This window comes from Oreochromis niloticus, linkage group LG17, assembly GCF_001858045.2.
Source record: "Oreochromis niloticus isolate F11D_XX linkage group LG17, O_niloticus_UMD_NMBU, whole genome shotgun sequence".
NCBI classification, from domain to species: Eukaryota; Metazoa; Chordata; class Actinopteri; order Cichliformes; family Cichlidae; genus Oreochromis; species Oreochromis niloticus.
This window is the reverse complement of record NC_031981.2, coordinates 32197055-32219328: the sequence shown is the minus strand read 5'-3', so window position 1 is coordinate 32219328 and position 22274 is coordinate 32197055. Positions and strand designations below refer to the sequence as shown.

Below are 22274 nucleotides of genomic sequence, written 5' to 3'. Positions count from 1 at the left end.
AAATCGTCTAAATAATGTCGTTTTTCTTCTTCTTCTTTAGTAGTTATTTAAGATGCACTTAGGAACAGATATTTTAACTGCAATATATAAATAAGTTGGATTTGGATACCGGGAAACAGACTACACCTACTCTTGTGCTCCACTCTAGTCTCCCCACAACGGAGGTGTAACCATCTTCATTGTCATGCCAACTTGTAACCATGAAAAAAAGGGGGCCTATAATCTGCCCTCTGCTCCTCCATCATCCACTCTCAGACTTTCTCATCATTTATCTTTTTCTCACATGCACAAACACACACACACACACACACACACTTTCACCAACACCAGACATTTGTAAGTGAAGTGGGTCAGAGGGCGGAGGAGATGAATGGAGGTCTGAATAGCAGGATGGAGAGATGAATGGATGGCTGAATTAATGGAAGAATGGGTGGATGGATAGATGGATGAATGAGAGAAGAAGATGTAAAGAGGTCAGAGAGGCACAGACTGGCTGCGCTCCAGCACAGGCCAAGGGCAACATCTCTTCTAAACCTGTTATGAGAGTGAGTAAAACTTCAGGTTGAACCGATCATTTAACTGATGATGGTGGCGGATTTTTTAATATCTAATTCAAGACCTTTTACACAAAATTGGAGGGAATGCAAGGATATCTAGTTTGGAATGGACCGGTAAGGAATGTAGATGTGGGAAATGTCCCAACAGGTTAAAATGTTAAAGAAAGGACAGAGTAAGGACAGGTATTTTACTCGATATGTTCATTCAGCATCTGAAATCATGGGCATTATAATAAATAAGATCAATAAGCTCCCCCAGCATAAAACTTAAACAACACCAGTGATTGACTACAATGACAGCAGACTTTTGACAGCTTTTGCGTGATTTTTCTTTGTCTGTTACATCAGGCCACCAATAGCTTGCTAATTTGTGGATTTCTCAACATGTAACAATGTAATTTTTAGCGTTATTATCCTTTTGAAGTGTTTCCTGCTCCAGTTTTCTTTAAATATTCAGTGAAAAAGAAACAGCAAAGCCGATAAATATGAGCATCACTGACTTCAGCAGCATCAACGGTGAAGAAAGAAAGAGCATGTTGGTGTAGGATGTCCTTGCAAGGCGACACGGCCTGTTTCGTATGGTTGGTAGACCTTTAATAAATAAACCTTCTCTATCACAGGAACAGATTCCCTGCAGAGACGGATAGAACGGGCTCACATCTAAGTGAGTGTGCTCCGGAGGAGTGTGTGTATTGCCGGGTGCATGTTGGTATGTTTGCTGCTCGGTATGTGTGGAAGAATGTGCGTCTCGGAGCACATTTGTCTAAGCGTGTGTGTGCGTTGGTACATGTGTGCGTGTGTGGGTCCATTTGTCTTGTTACCAGTTTAAGCTGCCAATGTAATCACCATGAGAAAGACTCTGGAAACGAACTCTCTAACCTTCACAACCCCTGCCCTGGCAACTATAAGACACACACACACACACACACACACACACACACACATTTTAAATAGATATTATGCTCCAAATGTGGATGCTTTTTTTAAACATGACCAAAGTTGCAAATAAAAATATCTGTGCTCTGTATGACATTACAGTGACACGACAGGCCACTGTAATCCAATATTTAAATATTATGGGCATCTCAGGCATGCTGTTGTGGTTGTGAGCATAGCAGCTTCAACTACTGTACCTACTGCTTAAACCTTCTGTTTGTCAGTGACAACAAATCAGAAGAATTCTGTCTTAAAAGGAGTTTGGCTTTTTAGGGAAAGGAGCTAAAACGTCTTGTTTCGGAGAGTGGATGAAATGAGACGCAGCATCAAGTTCCAGTGTAAGATAAATAGAGTGTAATTATTAATAACTAATAGAGTTAAAGAATTAAAAAAACAAAACAAAGCATGGAGCTAGTAAGAAGCATAAAAGGGTCAGTTTAGGTAGCAAAAACAATGATAGAATTCAGCTCATTGCATGTGAAATAGAACACTGAGGATAACATAATTTAGACTGAATGGTGAGTAAATTCTAGAATAAACTGAAACCAGTACAGTATCTCTGTCCCCTCAGTATTAATGCAACATGGGTTGCTGTAGCTTCTGAACAATAGCAACAGTACGGACAGCAGGAGCAGTACTTCAGCTGCTGGAGCGAGAAATGAACAAGAAATTGGCCTTGAATTGTCCATGCTTGACAAAGTACAGCAAAGTTATACCTCACTCAGGCTCAAGTGATGGCAACATCTAGAAACATAAATTTGTCCCATTATCAGAATCTACTATTGTTTTTTCATCTCACCTCTGACCTTACATTCAGTACATTTTTGTATCAGTTAATTCATGTTTTGTGTAGTTTACATATATATATGTATGCACACTAGATCTGAACTGAATATAAAACTATGAGTAGAGCCAGTTATAGGATAAAATCCGATATTTAAATATATTAGTCAATATTTTTTTTCTTTCAGAAGCAACAGTTTTCTCTAATATTTGTTATGTCTAGTTATTTATTTACTAATTTATACTCTTCCAGACGCTGCACAGATCAATTTGTTGTTTTTGTGCCGTTCAAATGTGTACTGCCAAGAGGAAAGTTACAGATTCAGTGTTAATAGATACAACATCAACACTCATAACATGGCTGAAGGGTGTTTCTGCCATCTCTTCTTAGATTTTTATTTTCATTACAAATGCTGATGCCAGCCAACAATAACAGCCTGCCAATAAATCAGGCTCTAGCTATGAGGGTAGCTGTCACTGGGTTTATCCAACACTGATAAAGTAAAAATGGTGAATAAATGGTGAAATTCAAAAGGAGAGACACAAATGCATTACACTGCTAACACGACATCAGCTCTTTGCAAGCATATACATACAGCATGCTAACGCAAAGCTAGCAAAGAACCCAGAGTGATGTTAAATGCGAGTATCTGCAGACCCCAGACCAGTGGCCGGAGCCTGAACTTCAACAGGTAACATAAGCAGTTATGAGCAGACTTGCAGTGTTGTAGCCTTCATTTCTACCTTTTCGTGTTTCTAGAGTAGAATCACTTTGGCGATTGGTTTCGAGTCTGTTTGGTCTGGTTTTCAACTTAGCTCTGTGTGCAGGCACGTGTATAAACATTAAGAGAAAGATCTTATGTGTCCTGATGAGGACAGAGATTTGTGTTACTGTGTGGGACTGTAGCCTAAGGATTATATTGTTAACTGGTAATGTGTCTCAGGTCATTTTACAGGGTAACCTGAAAGCAAGTAAACAAATTCTACCTGTTTTTTGGTACATCATAGTTGTAAAAAAGCATCTGTCACAGAATAAAAGATATCGCAATGCACACAAACCTCTCTACGACATCTTGGCCGCTCCAGCATGTGTGCTGCTCCACTTCCATCTCACTTTCACAAAGCATCTCTGGCAACTCGGTGAAAAACCACTGGTACCGCTGGATAGAGCCCTCAAACTCTCTGAAAAAGAGTAAGAGTTGTGCACAGCTGAATGCTTGGGTTGTTGTTAATAAGAGTAGAGGCGGTGTACCATATGCCTTTATTTGTCCCAATTTAGACTTGTCAAGTCCAATTCGCTGCAAAATCCCTTCTGATAGACCGAAGGCAACAAAACGAAGACACACAGACTCACTTCAGATAATGACTGTGTAATAAAAATCTGATATTTGGGTTCATTTACTAAATCTTCTTAGACTTCCAAGTTTAGGAAAACCACATATTATTTATGTGGAACAATTACGTGAATTACGTGATTTTACCATGATAGTGTATTGTAGTAATACAGCCACAAAGAATCATTTCACATGAATTTGTTGGAATATGACTACTTTTAATGGCAACAGACACAACTAAGGCTAGATAAACAACACTCTGAAAACTTAGGATAACACAATAGAGACGAATGGTTGTCCTCTGACTTCTTGATTTTAGGGTGATTTAATAGTTCATAAATACAACAGTTACCTTGATATTTTTTTCAGGTTTCCACTCTTCTCCCCTCTGGTACCTTTAAGAGGGAATGACCTAGTGACAAACACAAAGAAATGAAACAGTTTTTCACTTGACTTCCGTCAGCAACATTATAATCAAAAGACGTTCTGGGACCTCCTCGCCTTTTTACACACATACGTGGAAAGCACAAGGCATATGTGACATATAGAAGCCTGAGGTTGAGAGAGGAATGGTAACACATTCAAAAGAATGCAGGCAACAGTGACAACAGTCAGAACATTTATGAAGTAAGACACAATGTGAAAAGAAGGCATTGGAGTTGAAGTTAGTTACAAAGTGGCTTGGAGGTATCCAGCAAAATATGCAGCCTGAAGCAGCTTAAATAACATGTCACATATGAAATTTGCCAACCTAACGCCTCATGTGTGTAGGATAAAAGCTGAGTAAGAGCTGCTCTCAGCTGATTGGGGGCTAAGCTTTCTGTTCTGCTTAAACTTATACTATGCCCATACTTCCCCTGCAATACGTGAATGACAAATACAAAAAAATAAAAAAAACACTACTCCATCCTCCTTTACAGGCCCCAACTATTTCCATCTTCTCTAACAATAAGCAACGCATATCAGCAGATCCAGTATGTTACTCACCTCCGGGATTGCAGCCGCAGTCGCCGATGAACTGGTGGACCAACTGAAGGAGGCAAAGTCGCAGGCGACCTCTCCAAGGTTGCTGATGTTGTAGTGTGCACGGTAGTTGACTGTGGGCCCATCATCACAGGACCAGCTGCCTGGCTGCCGCACACTTTCTCTACCTGAGGAAACACTGGATGATAACTTTGGGCAGCTTTTCAGAGGAATGCTCAATGATGTACATGGACTATCTAGAACTCTAACGCACGTTTATCTAGAGCACGTGTCATGTTTCAGATGTGTTCATTCGTATTGGTAATTGGATGAACTGAGAGACAATGCTAGTTTTTTCTTCCTTGCAGTAGATTTCCTGGAATTAGACTACTTGCCAATATGCTCAGTCAAACTGGCATTACCAGTTGGAGAAGCTAAACTTTGACTTATTTGACTAACTGCTGTACTAACTCTTTATTGCACCAAGGATGTTGAGGCCTGTGACCACTGACTCATGTCATTAGGAGCCATGCCACGTGCCCCATACCTTTCATAGCTGGTAGTTTTTTGGTTATTATTGCAATAAATACACAAAAGATTAGCCTCATAACTATTATTCAGTTATAGAATGGGGATGGGCAATTAATATTCCCAAGGGGCTACATGAGGAAATGGGACTGTTTGTGGATATTAATTTCATTTCCTTATAAATGTAACAGTGTAAGCTTCCACGACTGTCCCATCTACTCATGTGGTTCCTTGGGAAAATTAATTGCCCACGCCTCCATAAGTGTTTAATTTTCTCACACTGGTTGTCAGGTTCTCTAAGAGAACAGAAATTAGTGTTGTCTTAACCTTAGCATTAAGTGTAGCCAATATTTCATTTAAACTACTGTCATGTGTCACATGAATGAAGAACTTTCATCAAATATTTAATGAAGGGGCATTTTCTTATCAGCCACAATTAGCAGTGCAATTATGTCTGTGTATGTTTGTTTACCTCTCAGGAATCTACTCTACTAAGTCCACAATGTTCTCTCAAAGTTGGACGACTACTCCATTGCTTCCTCCAACAGTGTGTGCATGCATGCATGTGTTTGTGTGTCGTCTGTTTGTCTACAGATTAGCCACAGAAACTTTCTCATCACTCTGAACCAAGCTGCATTCTGGGTATCGGTTGTCCCGCCAACCACAGTCTTTGTCTGGCGCTGGATCTGTATTCACACTCACATACATGCTCACGCACACACACAGACTGAAGGGAACCCCAGATTCTCTAAAGAGAATGAGGCTGTTTTTAGCCCATCTAGGTACAAGGCTTTTCTAAGAAGCTCCAACTGCCAGGCTGAAAGAAACCCATGGCCTTCCTTCCTCTGTGTCCAAAATTCAAATGACTTTATTATTGAGGCATATGTGTAACGATGTTTAGGGACAGGATGCTCATCTTCTTTGTTTTTTAGTTTGAAGCACTTTACATATTTAAACCTTTTTTTTCAGTTGATTTGCATCCACATGACTACATGTCATATTTTAAACAATTATAAGTGTAGCCAGTATAAAGCAAACCAAACATCATCCCCACCATCACATTATCTCTTTTGCTTACTGTGGCTGTGATGCGTGGCCCATGCAGCTGTGCATGCAGTATGGCATCATTTACATGGTGTCTCACGGCTAAGAGAGCTAACTCCATGCTGTTGTGGTTGCTGCTGGTTGCTAAAGTAGCAGCTAGGCGTTGAAGCAATACCACCAGACTCCCCCAGGGGCCACCCAGCTCAGATACACCCACCTAGAACAGAGAGAGGAGAAAAAATGAAGAATGAGGAAATGCAGATCACATACAGGAGACCATCTCTTTCCATATCTACATATCTATATATATTCTCTTTAAGTCTTTACTCAAGATGAATTTGAATTTGTTGTTGGATTTCTGTCTTTGTTGTCTATGATTTCTGTCTAACGTTTCACGGTGATTTTGCGCTTTTTAGATATAATTCAATTTAACTTACTAACTGAATTTCTCTTTAAATACATTGTTTCCTCCGCCTCTCTGTTTGCTCTGCGTGGGTTTTTCTTTCCTTCTCATTACTGAGGAGGATAAACATGTTCGGAGTTGTTGTTGTGTTTTTTTAATCACGCTTTCCTTGCATCCAAGAAACTCTCAACTGGGACGAACAGTGCCATCTTCTAGTTTTGTGCTATAAAGCATTCCCCCTGGGCGCTGGTACAGCTGTCCAGCAAATTTCAAAGCAGACGAGTAAGAAGCAAGGAAGAGACTGCCAATTCTCTTGGCAATGCTCTTGTTATCTGTCAGTCAAAATGTAATGTGGGAATGATCTGTTGGTGGTAAAATTCTCTGAATGATTCAGCAGAATGAGAGATGGCTGCATTAGTGCGAATTTGGTAACTGTCTCGCCCCTTGACAGCGGGAAACAAATTCTCTGGTGCCTCCCATGCATCTAAAACACTGTCTTCCTCAAATCACACTCTGAACCCAAAAGGGAGTCCAGTAGGTTTTGAGGTTCTGCAGAGATTACAAATGAGAGTGTCACTGCAACAATATATGTAAAATGTTTTCTTATTAAAGCTGATCTAAACAGGACTAAACTCACTTTTCTTGCTGGGTTTATTCACTGAGTACAAAGAGCAATCGGGTGATTATCTAAGATTAGCATAAAATGTGTAAGCTAGCCTGACTTTAACCAGTTAAAAAATATATGTACCAGAACCTCTTGAGCATAGACTGTACAGTGGGGAAAATCCCCTGTTGAATTTGTAAGCTCGCTCACTTAAAAAAACAAAGTTTCTAATTTTTATGGTACTTTCATTTTCAGGGAGAGAGAGAGTGTCAACCAAAAATCCAGACAAATCACATTACATAAATGATCAATTCATTTGCATGTCACAGAAATAAGCACCCAGCTAACCTGCTGATTAAATACAAGAAAGGCTCTCTGCACCAAGTACTAAGTCATGTTTTGCTTATCACTCCATAACGATTTAAATTGATAAATCGATTTATAATTATTTTGGTTATTTTGGCTGATATTCTGTCTCTCTCCATTAAAATTCAACTACATAAAAAATTGAGGCTGTTAATTTCTTTGTAACTGAGCCAACTTTCAGTAACAAAAAGTTCAGCAGGGGATCAAATAATTACACTGATCAGCCAGAAAATTATAACCACTGAAATGTGAATAAGATTATCTCTTCATCACAGTACCTGTTAATGGGTGGGATACAGTATATTAGGGAACTCAACATTTTGTCTTTAAAGTTGAAGAAGGAAAAATAGTTAGGTGTAAAGAATTAGCTTTATATGGCCCAAACTGTGATGGCTAGATGTGTGGGTCAAATCAACACGAATGGGAGGCAGTGCCTTTCAGTTCAATTGAATTTTATTTATACAGCGCCCTCCCATTCTACTTTTAAATGCTCTAGGAACAACAAGTAGGCCTGCAGTGCCTGAGCAAAGTGCTCTAATCGGGTGATATGGTACTATAAGGTCATTAAGATAAGTTGGGAACTGATTATTCAAGACCTTGTATGTGAGGAGCAGGATTTTTAATTTAGTTCTGGATTTAACAGGAAGCCAATGAAGGGAAGCCAGTATAGGAGAAATATGCTCTCTCTTTCTAGTCCCTGTCAGGACTCTTGCTGCAGCATTTTGGATCAACTGAAGGCTTTTCAGGGAGTTTTTAGAAAAACTTGATAATAATAAATTACAGTAGGCCAGCTAAAAAATAATAAATGCATGAACCATTGTTTCAGCATCACTCTGAGACAGGATGTTTCTAATTTGAGAAATATTCCGCAAATGGAAGAAAGCAGTCCTACATACAGCATTTATTTTACATTGAAAGACAAAAGAGTAACCATCTGGTTAGATACAATAGTTCTAACATTTTTAAATCCCAGTACAATGACCTCAATGTTATCTTAATATAGAAGCAGGAAATTAGAGGTCATCCTGGTATCCTGTCTTTAAGGCATTCCTGCAGTTTAACTAACTGGTGTGTATTATCTAGCTTCATGGAAAGATACAGTTGGGTATAATCTGCATAACACTAAAAATGTATGCTATGCCTTCTAATGATACAAGGTTCAAGATTCAAGGTTACTTTATTTATACCTGTAGGTAAATTTGCTTTACAAAAAAATGATAGCATTTGGCAGACACATATTTGGTAATTAGACAAGATGACTCAAATCAAAAAACAGTTCTCGTTATGTTTAGTGACGGCAGCAGGAAGAAATGTTCAATCGGACATGAGACTCCTCACACCACTGAACAAAGTCATCAATAACTGGACCATGACTAGTTTCACCCCCTTTCAGTAAACTGACAATAACAGAGTCATCTGCATATTTAATGATGGCCCTGTTTTCATATCTGCTCTGACACGTTTGTATAGACAATGAACAGTAAGGGTGATAAGACGCCCCCTTGGGGAGAACCTGTCGAGGAGAACACTGGGTCAGACAGAACCGCATTTATTTTCACTCTTTGTGGCCTATCAGTTAAAAAGTCTAAAATCCAGCCCACCAGGTTTTTCCTTATTTCAAACTGTTCTAAAAGTCTTTTGATTAAAATATAGGGCTGTGTTGTATTAAAAGCAGAAGAGAAATCCATGAACAGAAGTCTTGCAGAAGTCCCTTTACTCTCTACATGTTTAAGATTCAGATTAAGTAGAGTCAAAAGCTGGTCCTCCACTCCTCTATTGGGCATATATGCAAATTGCATTGGATCCTGATCCTGACAGCTGATGTTCAATCTCTTCCATAATCACTTTTCTGGTGATTTTTTTCACAAACTTTCATCACAACTGAGGTAAAGGCAACAGGCCTGAAGTCGTTTAGAACTTTTGGGCGACTAGATTTAGTGAGTGTAACCACGACAGCTTCTTTTCCAAAGAGAGGGCACATTATGTATTTGCAAGGATTTATTAAAAATAACCTGAAATATAGGATTGAGCTCTTAAGTACAAGATTTAATTAGGCGGCCACGAATGTTATCAGGACCATGGCTCTTGTTAACATTAACTGTATGAAAGGCCTGAGATCAATGATAAAGTGCTGGGTATCTTTCAGTTCCAAAATATCCTTGCTAAAATCAGAAGAACGAAAACCAGCATAAAGCATATTCAAGGCGAATGCAAAATCTCTGTCTGAATTAAAACCATCAAAAATGATCTGACTGCTGCTCTGGGGAATTTGAAGCCTTGCTATACTTTTTCATACGTGTCCCGACAGACCCAAAATCTTTTGCAGCAAATTTGCTTTCAAGAAGGTTTTTGTAACTCTGTTTTGCTTTCAGGATTCAGGAGGATCCATTTTCAAGTCTTTGGTGGCTGTCTGAAAGTCAGAAACAGTGTTTCTCAGACCCCTCTGTCATGGTCCTGGGTGAGACCCAGTGTTTTGTGTTTAATTTATATTTCTTGATTATTTGCTATTTGTGATTTTAGATTAAATTAATTTAATCAAATTTTGGAGTAAGCTGGAAGCTAGGCTAAGTGACCAGGAGGGAAGATCAAGATGGAATAACGTAAGAATCCAAGATATCACAGAAGGGACAGCAGATAGCTTCTCAACCACAGCTGCATGTGTGGAAAGCATATCAAAAGAGAAACTGGAAATTCGTCAGACAGTTGACCTGAACATAGAAAAGGCACTTTGAACTTTGTTTTTAAAGTTACCAGCATGGGCCCGTCTGTTATCTATAGTGGTCAAGTTCACCAGCTTTAGAGCCTAAGAAGATGTTTTGAAGCTGGCCTGACAGAAAAGAAGGTTTTTATACCAGGAAACACGACTAAGCGAGATGACTCAGGAAGCCTTGTTGGGAAAAAACAGAAGCAAAGAAAGCATTAAGAGCGAGGAAAACTACACTTCCAAACTCCCTTTCCTGTGAGGCTGAGAGTTTTCTACAAGGGAGTGTCTCAAAGCTCAGCGGAAGAAGTCACCAAGGATACGGCTCCCGGTGGGCTCCCTGTGATGGTGTACAATGAAATGAATGAATCAATGTGGCTCACACCATGAGCTTTGAAATCCACGGGCCAACCAGCAGAAACCCATCGGCAGGGATGAAAAGAAAAACTGGTCACTTTCAGAAGGCAAGAACAAAGAGATGCTCACTATGTAGACCAAACGTCCCATCGTACTGTGAGGTAAGAACATTACAAAAGCTTCTCTTTTCTTAACATTACGTTATGTCCTCTGATCCCTTATAGAGACAAGATCAGTGACTATAGGACAGATTCAGAACACACAGTGGAGACAAGTATACAAATGACTCTTTGTGATGATGTCTTAAACAGAGACACAAAACAGAGATGAAGCAACAATCGCATTACTGTGCATCTGTGACTGCTGGACAATAGTGATCACACAGTGCTACTTAGAAGACTCTTTAATGCTAAGACATAAGTATTCTTGTTTTACACACACTGGACTGGGATCTGAATGTGCTAATGACTGCATGGACCAATTTATACATGTAAAAGAGGGCCCTCCGTGAGCAATGAAGTATTAGGAACTGCACTCAGAAGCAGCATACCGTTGTGGTACCTCCAAGGTTACGAGACCTCAGAACAGGAAGACCTTCTGATATTTATCCGTTTTATGGTTCACTGTTCTATTTTCTACATGTAATTTTTATATTTGATTAGCAGGGGGGAAGGTTTTTTGCAAACATGTCCTTTGTTGTAATTATATAATGAGAAACAGACAACTTCAGTTAGTCTAGTATCATACGATGTGAAGGCTATTACTAACTAGGGGAAAAAATCAGTCCAGCATAGTATTGTTATATTTTGCAAAGCATTATTGTCTCTGTCAACACACTGACACCAAATACAGATTTTATTAAATAAATTAAAATACTCATCACCAAATACCATCACCACAGGGCTAATCACCAAAATCCTAAGATAACATTAGCTGAACAATGTTACATTAAATGGAAACCATACAACACTGGTCACACTTGGATTAACAAATGTAGCTTATAATTCAGAGCAAGCAAATGACTCAGTCAAAAAACAAATAGGACAGCAAAATCCTTTCATTTACAACAAAATTGGTGACTTCATGGTGATCGCACTGAATTCTGTGACCAATTCGAATTTGTGGTGACAAAGTAGCTGCCCACAGCTTGAGGGTATCGCACTTTCACAACCACTTTTGATCATAAGACAATTTCTGCAAACAGTTCCAATCTGACTGGGACTGACAGCAATCGCTCGCAGTGAGGTTATTGAAGGTTTAAGTGATGAATGCAGAGAATCTGGTGATTCCCAGTAAAGAGAAATAAAATGAGAAAGGACAAAGCAGGCATAGTTTTCATACAAGAAACTCACTTATAAGACTGACTTTAACTTATGGTTGAACCCATACCAGCATGCATCAGGTATTTCTTATCACCAGAGTAATCTTTGATGTGTGGCATGAATTCAATCCTAAAATTAGGGATTATACTTTCTTCTCAACATCTCACTTCTCCTACACTAAGACTGACTGTCTTTTTAATGTTACATGATTAAGGATATTGAGAGAATGGGGTCATGCTGAACTGGGAGTAACGGATCTCTCTCACACTCCACTTTATTTGGATTTTGGGAATTCAAAACAACAATAATAGATTTTCATTTAAACAACCACTAACTCCTCTCTCACTGAAAACATTTAATTGTGTCCTTCAGACCAGTGAAACTCTCATGGGAATCGCAGTTATAGCAAAGGATGGGAATGCTTTAATTATAGTCCTGTCAATTTTGAATCAGGACTATAATCTTTTTACTTCAATTATAGCCAGAAGATTAGAAACAATACTTTCACATATCATTCCTTCAGATCAAACAGGATTTATAAGACAAATATAGATGTAACACAATATTAGGCAGACAATACCAATAATGCAACACATGAAAAAGTACTGAGGCTGATTCAGGTGTTCTGATGATCTTAATAGCTTATAAATCAGTCTCGTGGTTAGATACATTTCTAAACTATACAACGGATTGCAAGAATTAAAGGGGATACATAATGGAAAAGAGGAAAAGGAGGGGGATTTCACATTACGGAAAAAAAAACAGTGGAAGGTTAATTATAAAGTGCTGGGAATAGTTCTATTTACATTATACATTCATCCCTTAAGTGTTATTATTAAAAGGCACAGCATATATTTTCATTGCTATGCAGATGATGCCCAGGTGACACACACCAGAGAGCACCACATTCCCCAAAGTGCAATGGTTACACTAAAAGTTTATGATAAATTATTCTGGCAACAGCTGCCTTTTATTACAACAATCCAAACGCTTTCCTGCAGTTGCACAATATCTGTAAAAATAGAAATACCCTGCCTCAGAGTGATGCTGGAAAACTAATTCATGCATTTATTATTTCTAAGCTTGACTGTTATAATTCATCATTATCAGGCTCTTCTGAAAGCTTCCTGAAAACCCTTCAGTTTAACAGCAGCTAAACTGAAAGCGAGACCATATTTTTACTATACTAGTTTCTCTTCATTGGCTCCCTGTTAATATACAGACCCCCTTGCTAAGTTTAAGATTAGGCTTACACTTTGTAAACTGTTGGGAATCTTGGATTGACTATATATCATCATTTAGATCAGTTTTTATGTAATCTGATAATCATTTAAGACATTTCCACTCCATAGTTGGTGAGCTACTCAAGCTTTCGGGAACTTCACTAATTAGGAGTACAGGGTTTAAATCCAGATTTGCCATAAAAGAAAATAAAAAATATAATGTGAAGCTGGATTGTGGAGTTATGAAACACCAGATACATTTCTGGATCCTAGAAAAAGTTTCAACAAAAAGAAAAAAACTACCAAAAAAAAGTTCCTCCTGCTGTTTTCTCTTTAAGTTTACTTACTTTTACAGCCTTTTGTTGCCCAATATTGTTTGAGATGTGCGACCAAATTGAGCTAATACGAAAAAGTAAAATGTCACACTTTCCATGTTTGACATGTTCTCGATGTTCTGTTGTGAATAAAATATGGCATCACTGGTATTTAGTTTTACTTTCATTCCAGCAGCGTACCAACTTTTTTCAAACTGGGGCTCTAGATAATAGGTGAAGGATGGGTTTTTTAAAATAGTCAACTTCCAAAAACTTACCAGACATCCTCTCATGATGTTGATACACAGTCCAGTACAGGGCCGTATCAGTGTGAGTCCTCTGCAGTGGGAACAATACTGCATCCTCACTAACCCTCGCAAACAGTCTCTGGATAATGTCGCCTTCTCGGTCGCGTTCACAACCTCTCCAGCCAGTCTCAACAGTCGGCTCAGCGCTCGACCCGGCCCGAGTGCCCGTGACAGGCTGCTGACGAGTAGGCGGGGATGAGGTCCAAATGGGCTGACGTCCCGCCGTGTCATGCGCAAGCAGTCATCGTGACTGGTTGAAAGGGAGTTATAGGTACGGACTGACATTTGGCCTATACCAGGGTTGAGCAGGCGGCGATAGACCAGTGGGAAGAGGTCATTGTAGAATCGACGCACAGCACTGTCCAAGGAGGAATTAGAGTCTCCAGAAAGGTGGCGTTTGATGTCAGTGAACAGCTGAAACACAAGAGGGCGACAGTCCGACGCCAGCGCGGAGTAGGCACTGTCAAACAGAGTGCTGGTCAGATTGGATGTGAAAGAAAGTAGCATCTCAAAGTGTTCTGGAACGAGAGAGAAAAGATGGAAAGATTTTTGTTTTGTTTTTTAACATTTGTTAGTCGTGTGCACCAAACATCTATGGAGCTATCAAAGATAAGGGTTAGCAAAACTGTCTAGATATGCCAGTGGTCTGTTTAAGGACCCTTCATGTTGCTGACCCAAGAAAGATTCAAGCAGCAGCATTTCTGTAAGATGGCTTCTTCATATATAGCAATTAGTTGTTGTTATTATGATCATTCTCATCAGGGAAGAAAAAATTAAGTGTTTATTTTAATTATATGCAGTACAGTTAAGCTAAAATATCCATATAAGGATGTTTCTGTTGGGCCCATGATTCTGTGTTTACTTCAACCCAACAGAAATATCCTTATAGGGTTATTTTAGCTTACAGACTGACTGATCTTCCGCTTGCCACTGGCTTCTTCGATTATTTAGGTCTTCTTGCGGCTGGACTCCTCCATACTCCTCCTCTGGGGGCTTAACACTAAAATAAATTCACATCATTTCAAAATATACGATGTTGCAGGTATAGGTTTCTCTAACCGCAAAGAACACGTCTAACCGTCCTTGAACTGACTTCATCAAAAATAGCTCAAACTTAATTCATCCCTGAGCTCGTTTTCACTACCCTGTTATCTATAGACAGGTGATAATGAGGGGCCCAATCTCATGATCCACTGTGTTTCCCATGTCAGGCATGGGCTAATAAAGAGGACACCACCCTGCCCCTTTTACAGGGGCCGTACGCCTGCGGTGTGTGACAGAGTGTCTTTACTTTTGAAAGTTGCCTAGTAAAAAGGGTGATGTCAGTGTGAAGGCATCCGGATAAAGACGGAGAGAAAGGGAGAGGGAAGCAACTGGATGAAAGAGAATATAAGGGAAACCTTTTTATGTCGCACTTTCACAAGTCACTCTTTCAGCCATTGTGTATGTCGGTCTCTGTGCGTGTGCGTGAGTTCACATCTTAACAGCTTTGTCATTTACAATCACAGCTGCAGCCACCTGACTCCTCAAGTGACGGCAATATATGCTGTGGTCAGATAAGCCGACGGCAACATTTGAATAGACCTGGAGGCAGTGTAGCGGCAGTGGCAGGCCTATTTAGACAAAAGCACTGAGTGGGAAACTTCACTTGCATGTGTCTGCGTGCAAAAGCCACTCAAATACAGAGGGCATCAAGTGACATGGCAAAGTCTGCTCACATGGGGTCATGTGATTAGCTTTTTAGCCCCTGTGATTGGACAACAGCTGCGATGTGAAAGGCAGGACACGAGGGTCTTACAGTGCCAGGAGAAACACACGCAAGCATGCAGACACATATCCACATGCACACACACAGACACACACACACCAATGTAATCCAGAGTGTGTAAATAGAGCCTGACTACAACTGCTCCGGGCATGTCTCAGTTTCTCCAGTGGGCTATAATCACTGCACTTAAGAGAGGGGGTCCTTTGAGACTCTGCTCAGCTGTTGAGGGACACTGCTGTCCTGCAAAATGAACTTAATTAATTAAATGGTTGGTTAACCGAAAACACACCACAAAAATCCCTCATTGGTCCATAAAGATGTTTGGCTGTATCTGCACAAGTTTCAGAATAACAGGTTGTCAAACAACAGACAAAAAACTGAGAACTGATGAAAATTGTTGACACCTAAGCATCCATGACACTGTTTTCCAATTTTGTGTTTAACCCAAAAAAACAGAGTGGCTGAAAAGATCATTTGACACTTAAAATAAACACATGGGACACATACACATTAAAGCACCAGGTCTAATGATCCTAATAATTGCAACCCCAATAAAGCCCAAGTTAGATCAATGAATGGCTAAATAAAGCCTACGGGATAACTACAGTGAATCCAGAACATGATAGGTCTGTGGGGCTATTGAAGTCCTGGCATTAATGAGAAGACGGTTTGTGCAGCAAACTAAACTTGTCTTCTCTTATTTGCTCTAGTTGCAGCCTACTTTGTCTCTTGGTGTTTGGCATTAATTTTACCCATGGATGGTTCAGCCATCCATTTGAAACTGAGGCTGGGTGTATTCAAATGTAGGGGGGGGTTGGGGTGTGTGGATAGAGATGGAGCAAAAAGAAAACAGGTAGGTGTTTGCTCGTCTGTCTGCTGGGTTTCATCAATTCTACCATTCTCCTTTATCACCACAATGCATGAGCGCATACACATAGAAGCTACACGGTCCCTCCTGCGCACACGCACACACATGCTCACACAAAACGGTGAATAGCAGTGAGAGACAAGTGGACAAGCAGAGTATTCTTCCTCCTATTCAGAGCAGGCCGTTAGAGACCGGCTGTTGCCCACGGCAACAACACTTTGCCGCGGATACGTACTGAATGTAAACATTCTTCGTCTCTCGCTCTCTCATTGGCCAAGAACAAAACCTGATTATTGCAGCGACAGAGACAGACAGATGGAGAAAGAGAGCAGAGAGTTGTAACAAAGTTTTCCGCTGCTCCCTCTGAGAGTTTGCTCCCTCAAAGACTCAATCGAACATCAGTTGTTTGTTTGGCTAGCCACTGCGGCGCCTCACAAAATAAACTGGCCTCACACCACCACCCTGACACAGACTAGCTATTTCGTGATGAACGCACAAAGTGAGAATGACAGAGGGGGGTACAGGCTCTCGACAGACTTGTTAAAACATCAAAATCACGACTGCTATTAAAGTCGCTTTGGTGGAGGCCCTTTATTTGTGCTTGTCAGTCATGAATCAAGGAGAGAATGAATAGCTGAAACAGGAACCTGGGCTTCATGCTGAAGGAGGGGTGTAGCTAAATACTGCAAGATGTATTATCCTTAAATGTGGAAATACTTTTCAGACTTTTATTCTGGATATTTATACTTTGTAGCGATGACAGGCAAATAACCACGAGCAATGGAAAGTTGTGAATATAACTACTCACAAGTTTGAGGCAAGCAGTTGAGGCAACTACCAGTAGGAGCAAAGAAAACACATGATGGATTCATGTGCAATCTGTGTGATTGCAATGAGCACTAGTGACCGACTGTCAGCTACAAAGCAATGGGAAGCCAGTAATTTACTTCACATGTGAGAGGGGTTTTAGTCCTTAAGTTTAGTCTTAAAATAAGTTGCATATGTACATTCATCCAAAAATAAAGTTTTCTCAGGACTCTATGCATTCCTGTGAAACTATGTGCACCCCATGATCCAATAGCTATAAAATCACTTTCAGCAGCAATAACTTAAAGTAATCATTCCAGTATGATTTGATCAGTCTCTCACATTATGTGGATGATGTTTGGGCTCTCTTTGTTTACAAGGTTGCTTCAGTTCATTGAGGATTGTGGGCATTCATTCGTGCGCAGCTCTCTCAAGGTACCACAGTGTTTCTATCAGGTTAAGGTCTGGACTTCAGGCCACTGCAACACCTGAAATCTTTTCTTTTTTAGTCATTCTGTTGTTTGGGATCATTGTCCTTTTGCATGACCCCATTTAGGCCAAACTTAAGCTGTTGAACAGATGGCCTCACATTTGACTCCAGAATAGGTTTGTATACAGAGAAGGTCCTGTGGCTGCAAAACAAAGACACGAATGTCGTTGGTTCGTATGAGGCGTTTGTGCTCATATGTTTTTGGTTTCCATCACTTTGGTCTCGTCCCAGAAGTCTTGTTGTTTGTTCAGATGCAATTGTGTGAAGTTAAACTGTGCTTTCTTGGAGATAAAATGCTTTCTCCTGGCAAACCTTCCAAACAAGCCACACTTGTTCATTTTTTTTTCTGATTTTACTGTCATAAACTTTAATATTTTACATGCCAACTGAGATGTAGCTCTTGCGTTTTTGGAGCTTCCTTGAACAAGGGGTGAATTTGCTGAGACATCCACAAGACTGTGGCATTTTATTAAAACATGCTTGAACGCTCAAAACCAGCAAACATCTGCTTTTATTGAGGTGCCCACACTTGCTGCTGATCCGTTAAAGTGCATTTGATTAGCAGGACCTGGCTGCTACTTGCACTCTTAATTTCTATGGAAGCAGTAAGAGTGTGCTTTGTTTTTCACAGTTTGTCAGGACTGCATACAGTCCTGTGAAAACCTTCTTTTTCATGACCGTACACATCCTCCAGCTACACCGTTCTCCAACACTACTTTGTCTTCACTAATGCAAGTGCCTTGAGGCAACAGTTTTTGTGATTTGGAGCTATTTAAATAAAATGTAATTGAAATTTAGTTAAAAAGGAGAAATCAGTATAGTTTAAGAATTATTTTAATTGTATGAATTCAATTCAATATCCCTCCCTCACCTTGGTACGCCTTGATGTGTCCAGCAATCAGGTACTTGAGTTCGAAACTGTAAGATCGCATCTTCTGCTGTGTTTCACTGCGAACAGCTGCCATGTAGCTGTCCTCCATCTTACTGGTACAGCAGCTGGGCCCAGGGTGGACACACACTCGGAGAGACTCATCTGAAAGACAGAGGAAATATATACCTAAAAAAAGGCCTGGATACCAGGTCCAGGTCACAGAAAATCGTTCAGCACTCGACCTACTGTACTACTTCATCAGTTTGCAAGTTTCTTATTGTTCATATAAATATGAACATATGTAAAAGACAGATAATGATTTGGGGCTTAGCTCAGGAACTTGCTACTACCTACTACTAAAGGTCTATATTTTGTCCACATTTTATCATCAACAAACTTTATTAGCTAGTCGATTAGTAAATCCAATCAGTTATTTAGAATCTAAAAGCATGTGGCGCACAGAACTTTGTGACCTCAAAAATGCTTTGCACAACGGGCCTGGTGGGAGGTGATATGATGACATGAGCAGCGGGTGAAACTTCACCACTCACTCTGTGCGTTTGTGTGGGTGTGAGTGTGTGAGTGCGCGTGTGTGTGTGACTGGGAGCAGTCTAACTTTGACAGACTACTGTAAACCAAGCTGTCAAGCAGCTGACTGAGATCAAGGGGTAGAGAGCGATGAGGGGAATGGACTGTATGCAGCGCACAAACACACTCACACACACACACAAATAACAAAACAGTGCCAAACTTTGGGTCATTCACATTAGCACTGGCTGATAATAGAAGAATTTTGGTAGTGTTGCATTCAGGGTTTGCTTTTTGGACAGCAGGTAAGTTTGAAGCTGCACGCATCCAGTATTCATCTTTTACCTTTGCAACAAGATATGAAACTGCCCCAACGAATAACCATGCCAGAACAGACTGGGCAGGCATGATTCAGCAAACCGCGCTGACTTATTTTCTCATCCTAATACAAGGTCTGCTTGGTGATAAATTTTCAGTGCTTTGAGCTGCACTGCACTCATCTGTAGATGCAGTTTAATGTCACACAGATCAAATGATAGAACCTTCACAAATTTGCAGTAAGTGGATCTTTATGCTGTTTTAAGCTCTTTTTAAAATGTATTATTTCCAAATTGAACTATGGGCGTTTAAGGGCAAATACTTTTAGTGGACAGTTCAGTTGAAATTTAAAGTTTAGGATGTGGAAGCAAAGCTCACTGACAAGCCTGATCGGTTGTGCATTCATACTGGCACATGTGACTAACATCTTCCTCAAGCTAATTTGTTCAGGGTCACACCAGATCACTGAACAAGAAAAAGAAGCACCTTTGCACAGACATTTTCTGCAAAATGATAAGTACCAATAAATAGTAATTACTGTGTTATTAACCAGTGGTAACCAGCAAGTAACACTTTCATAGTAAAGACAAGGACAGCTTTTAGGTGAGGCTTATAAATGGTCAAAGCACAAGTAAATATGTCTATAAAAATGTTGATTACCAGAAAAGGATCACACTTTGTGTTTTCTTGGAGAAATCTTAGTGACGAAGATAGCACACATAGGAATGTCATAAAATGTGATTGGTATAATACGCGCGCGCGGACACACACGCACGCACACAAGAATTTAAAAAGGAATTTATATTTAAAAAACAAATAGGTGATGCAAGTCCTCCCGAGATTTATTCATTTCTCAGCAAACTTTCATTTCTCTCTCACATTAAAGGGTTGTCTACAGAGATGATCCTCCCTATTTAAAATGTGGCCCCTCATAGTGGTTATAACCATTTTGGCTAAGTTTGATTCACGCTGTATTCACGTGTGCAATCATAAGTCTAACAGCAATAAATCAGCCAATCAATGTTAGACTGTATCAAGACAGATTACTTAATTATTGGGTTCTTTCCACAGATGCATGCAGGCAAACGAAGCTCTGCTCTGCCCTCATTTATAAAAAGCTGGAAAGTTTTCACATAGTATGTCTTTCTAAATTAAAGTATAATATTTTAATGTATCCAAGTAAAGTTTGCTAAATATAATAGTTCCAAAGGGATTGACTGACTGACCTGGTCCCGGTCTGTCTGGCACCAGCTCCACCGGGCCTATTTGGCGCATCATGTAGGCTGTCTTCACCTCATGACAGCTGTCTGCATCGGCTGATCTACCGCCAGCCTCCGGTAGAAGAACAAAACACAGCAAAATTACCCCAAACAAGTCCACGTTTTGAAAGGCTGCACGGAACATCGCAACATGTCAGAGGGAAGTTAGAAAATCTGGACGGTTAATATGAATTCCTGAAAGTCGCACCGTGCAGTGTGACCGAAAACTTCATCTGCAGCCAGTAAGTCTGTCTGCAGCCTAGTGTCAGGCTCAGCGCCCTCCTCCCTCTCGCCGACTCCCTCTCTCGCTTTACTTCAATTACTTAATTACTGGCATGAGCGGCCCAATGCTTCCCAACATTGTTATTTGATTCTGTGGTTGCCATAAAGCACTTAAAGTAAAAGCCACTTTAACTTGGCGTGCTTTAACGGAATAACTGGTTTTAAAAAGTTTTCTCACATTTTGCCCATTTCCAGGGTCCACTTGCTTTTTCATTACTTTTTAAAAATTTATTTATTTTTTATTGTGGTTATATGTCGAACATTGCACAGCTGGCGATTCTATAAATAAGATCCAATAAACTCAAAGAATTTCTGTGAGAGAAGTCGAATGAAGTGAAGACAAATGGGATTTAAAGGTGGAGTATGGGCGCCACCTGCTGAGAACTTTGGGTCTAACATCCGAAAAAGGCTCTGATTAAAGCAGATATTGAGCTATCTGACAATTGCATAAACTATACATAGAAAATATATGCTGTATCCCGTCAGCTTACATTCTCTGTAATATAGGACTTGGTATTAAGCAATGCCATTAAGATGTCTCCTGTTTTTTTCTTTCATTCAGCTCCATATGTTGATAGGTGGAAAAAAAATAAATGGTCTAAAAACTCGCTGTACATTTCACACGTGTTACTGCTAATTTTACTAGGAAAAATCAACAGTTGAATCTGAAGAGGCAAACATTACTGCCTTTAACAGTTTTAATTTGTATTTTGACAAAATGAAGAGGGGAACCTTTAATCTTAAGTTTCCTGAATATATGTTAAATTCTTGTTATTTTTTCTTTCTGGTTCACTAGTGTGACGACTAATCTTTTAAGAAGCAAACGGCAAGAGGGAAAAAAACATTCAAAAAAGACGAAAAAGCAGTGCCCCGTGTGAGGCTCGAACTCACGACCTTCAGATTATGAGACTGACGCGCTGCCTACTGCGCCAACGAGGCCACATGAAGAAGGTAAAAGCCATAATATCCAAAGTAATCAAAGTTGAGATTCGAGTACAAGTATACATACGTCTATGGCAAAGGATGACCAGTACTACATGACTTATTAGAATTAACCTTGCATTGTCCTACATTTATTTTGACAAATGTAGGTTGCTGTGGCTGTGTTAGCGAGCCAACTTGTAACTGTATATGGCTAAAGCCTCTTAATGTATTTCATAAGGATATTTTTATTCATGACATGTAATTAATTGTACAGCCATTACAATTTCTAATTATAATTTTAAAATTTTACCACCCTCGCCCAGTCCCTTATTATTAACTGTAATAGCAGTACCCCTATTATTTATCATTCCAACCTGTCGTAGTGTTTCGTACGCTCATTTTAACCTTAACACTTG

At 39.8% G+C, this 22274-nt stretch overlaps 1 protein-coding gene and 1 non-coding gene across 2 annotated transcripts in view; both read right to left on the bottom strand.

Annotated features, from left to right (window-relative positions):
* gpc5b (glypican 5b) overlaps positions 1-20925 on the bottom strand; it is a 60755-nt gene extending 39830 nt beyond the window's left edge. Inside the window, exons 1-7 of the mRNA XM_005457135.4 lie at positions 20620-20925; positions 18548-18709; positions 13714-14261; positions 6180-6362; positions 4598-4761; positions 3963-4022; positions 3336-3458 (exon numbers count right to left, since the gene is read on the bottom strand). Coding sequence (XP_005457192.1) covers positions 3336-3458; positions 3963-4022; positions 4598-4761; positions 6180-6362; positions 13714-14261; positions 18548-18709; positions 20620-20797 — 1418 coding nt within the window. The 5' untranslated portion in view covers positions 20798-20925. The remainder of the gene's footprint in view (positions 1-3335; positions 3459-3962; positions 4023-4597; positions 4762-6179; positions 6363-13713; positions 14262-18547; positions 18710-20619) is intronic.
* An 875-nt stretch (positions 20926-21800) lies between these two features.
* Positions 21801-21873, bottom strand: trnam-cau (transfer RNA methionine (anticodon CAU)). Its single transcript has one exon. It is a non-coding gene; the product is annotated as a tRNA-Met (tRNA).
* Between the last annotated feature and the right edge of the window lie 401 nt (positions 21874-22274).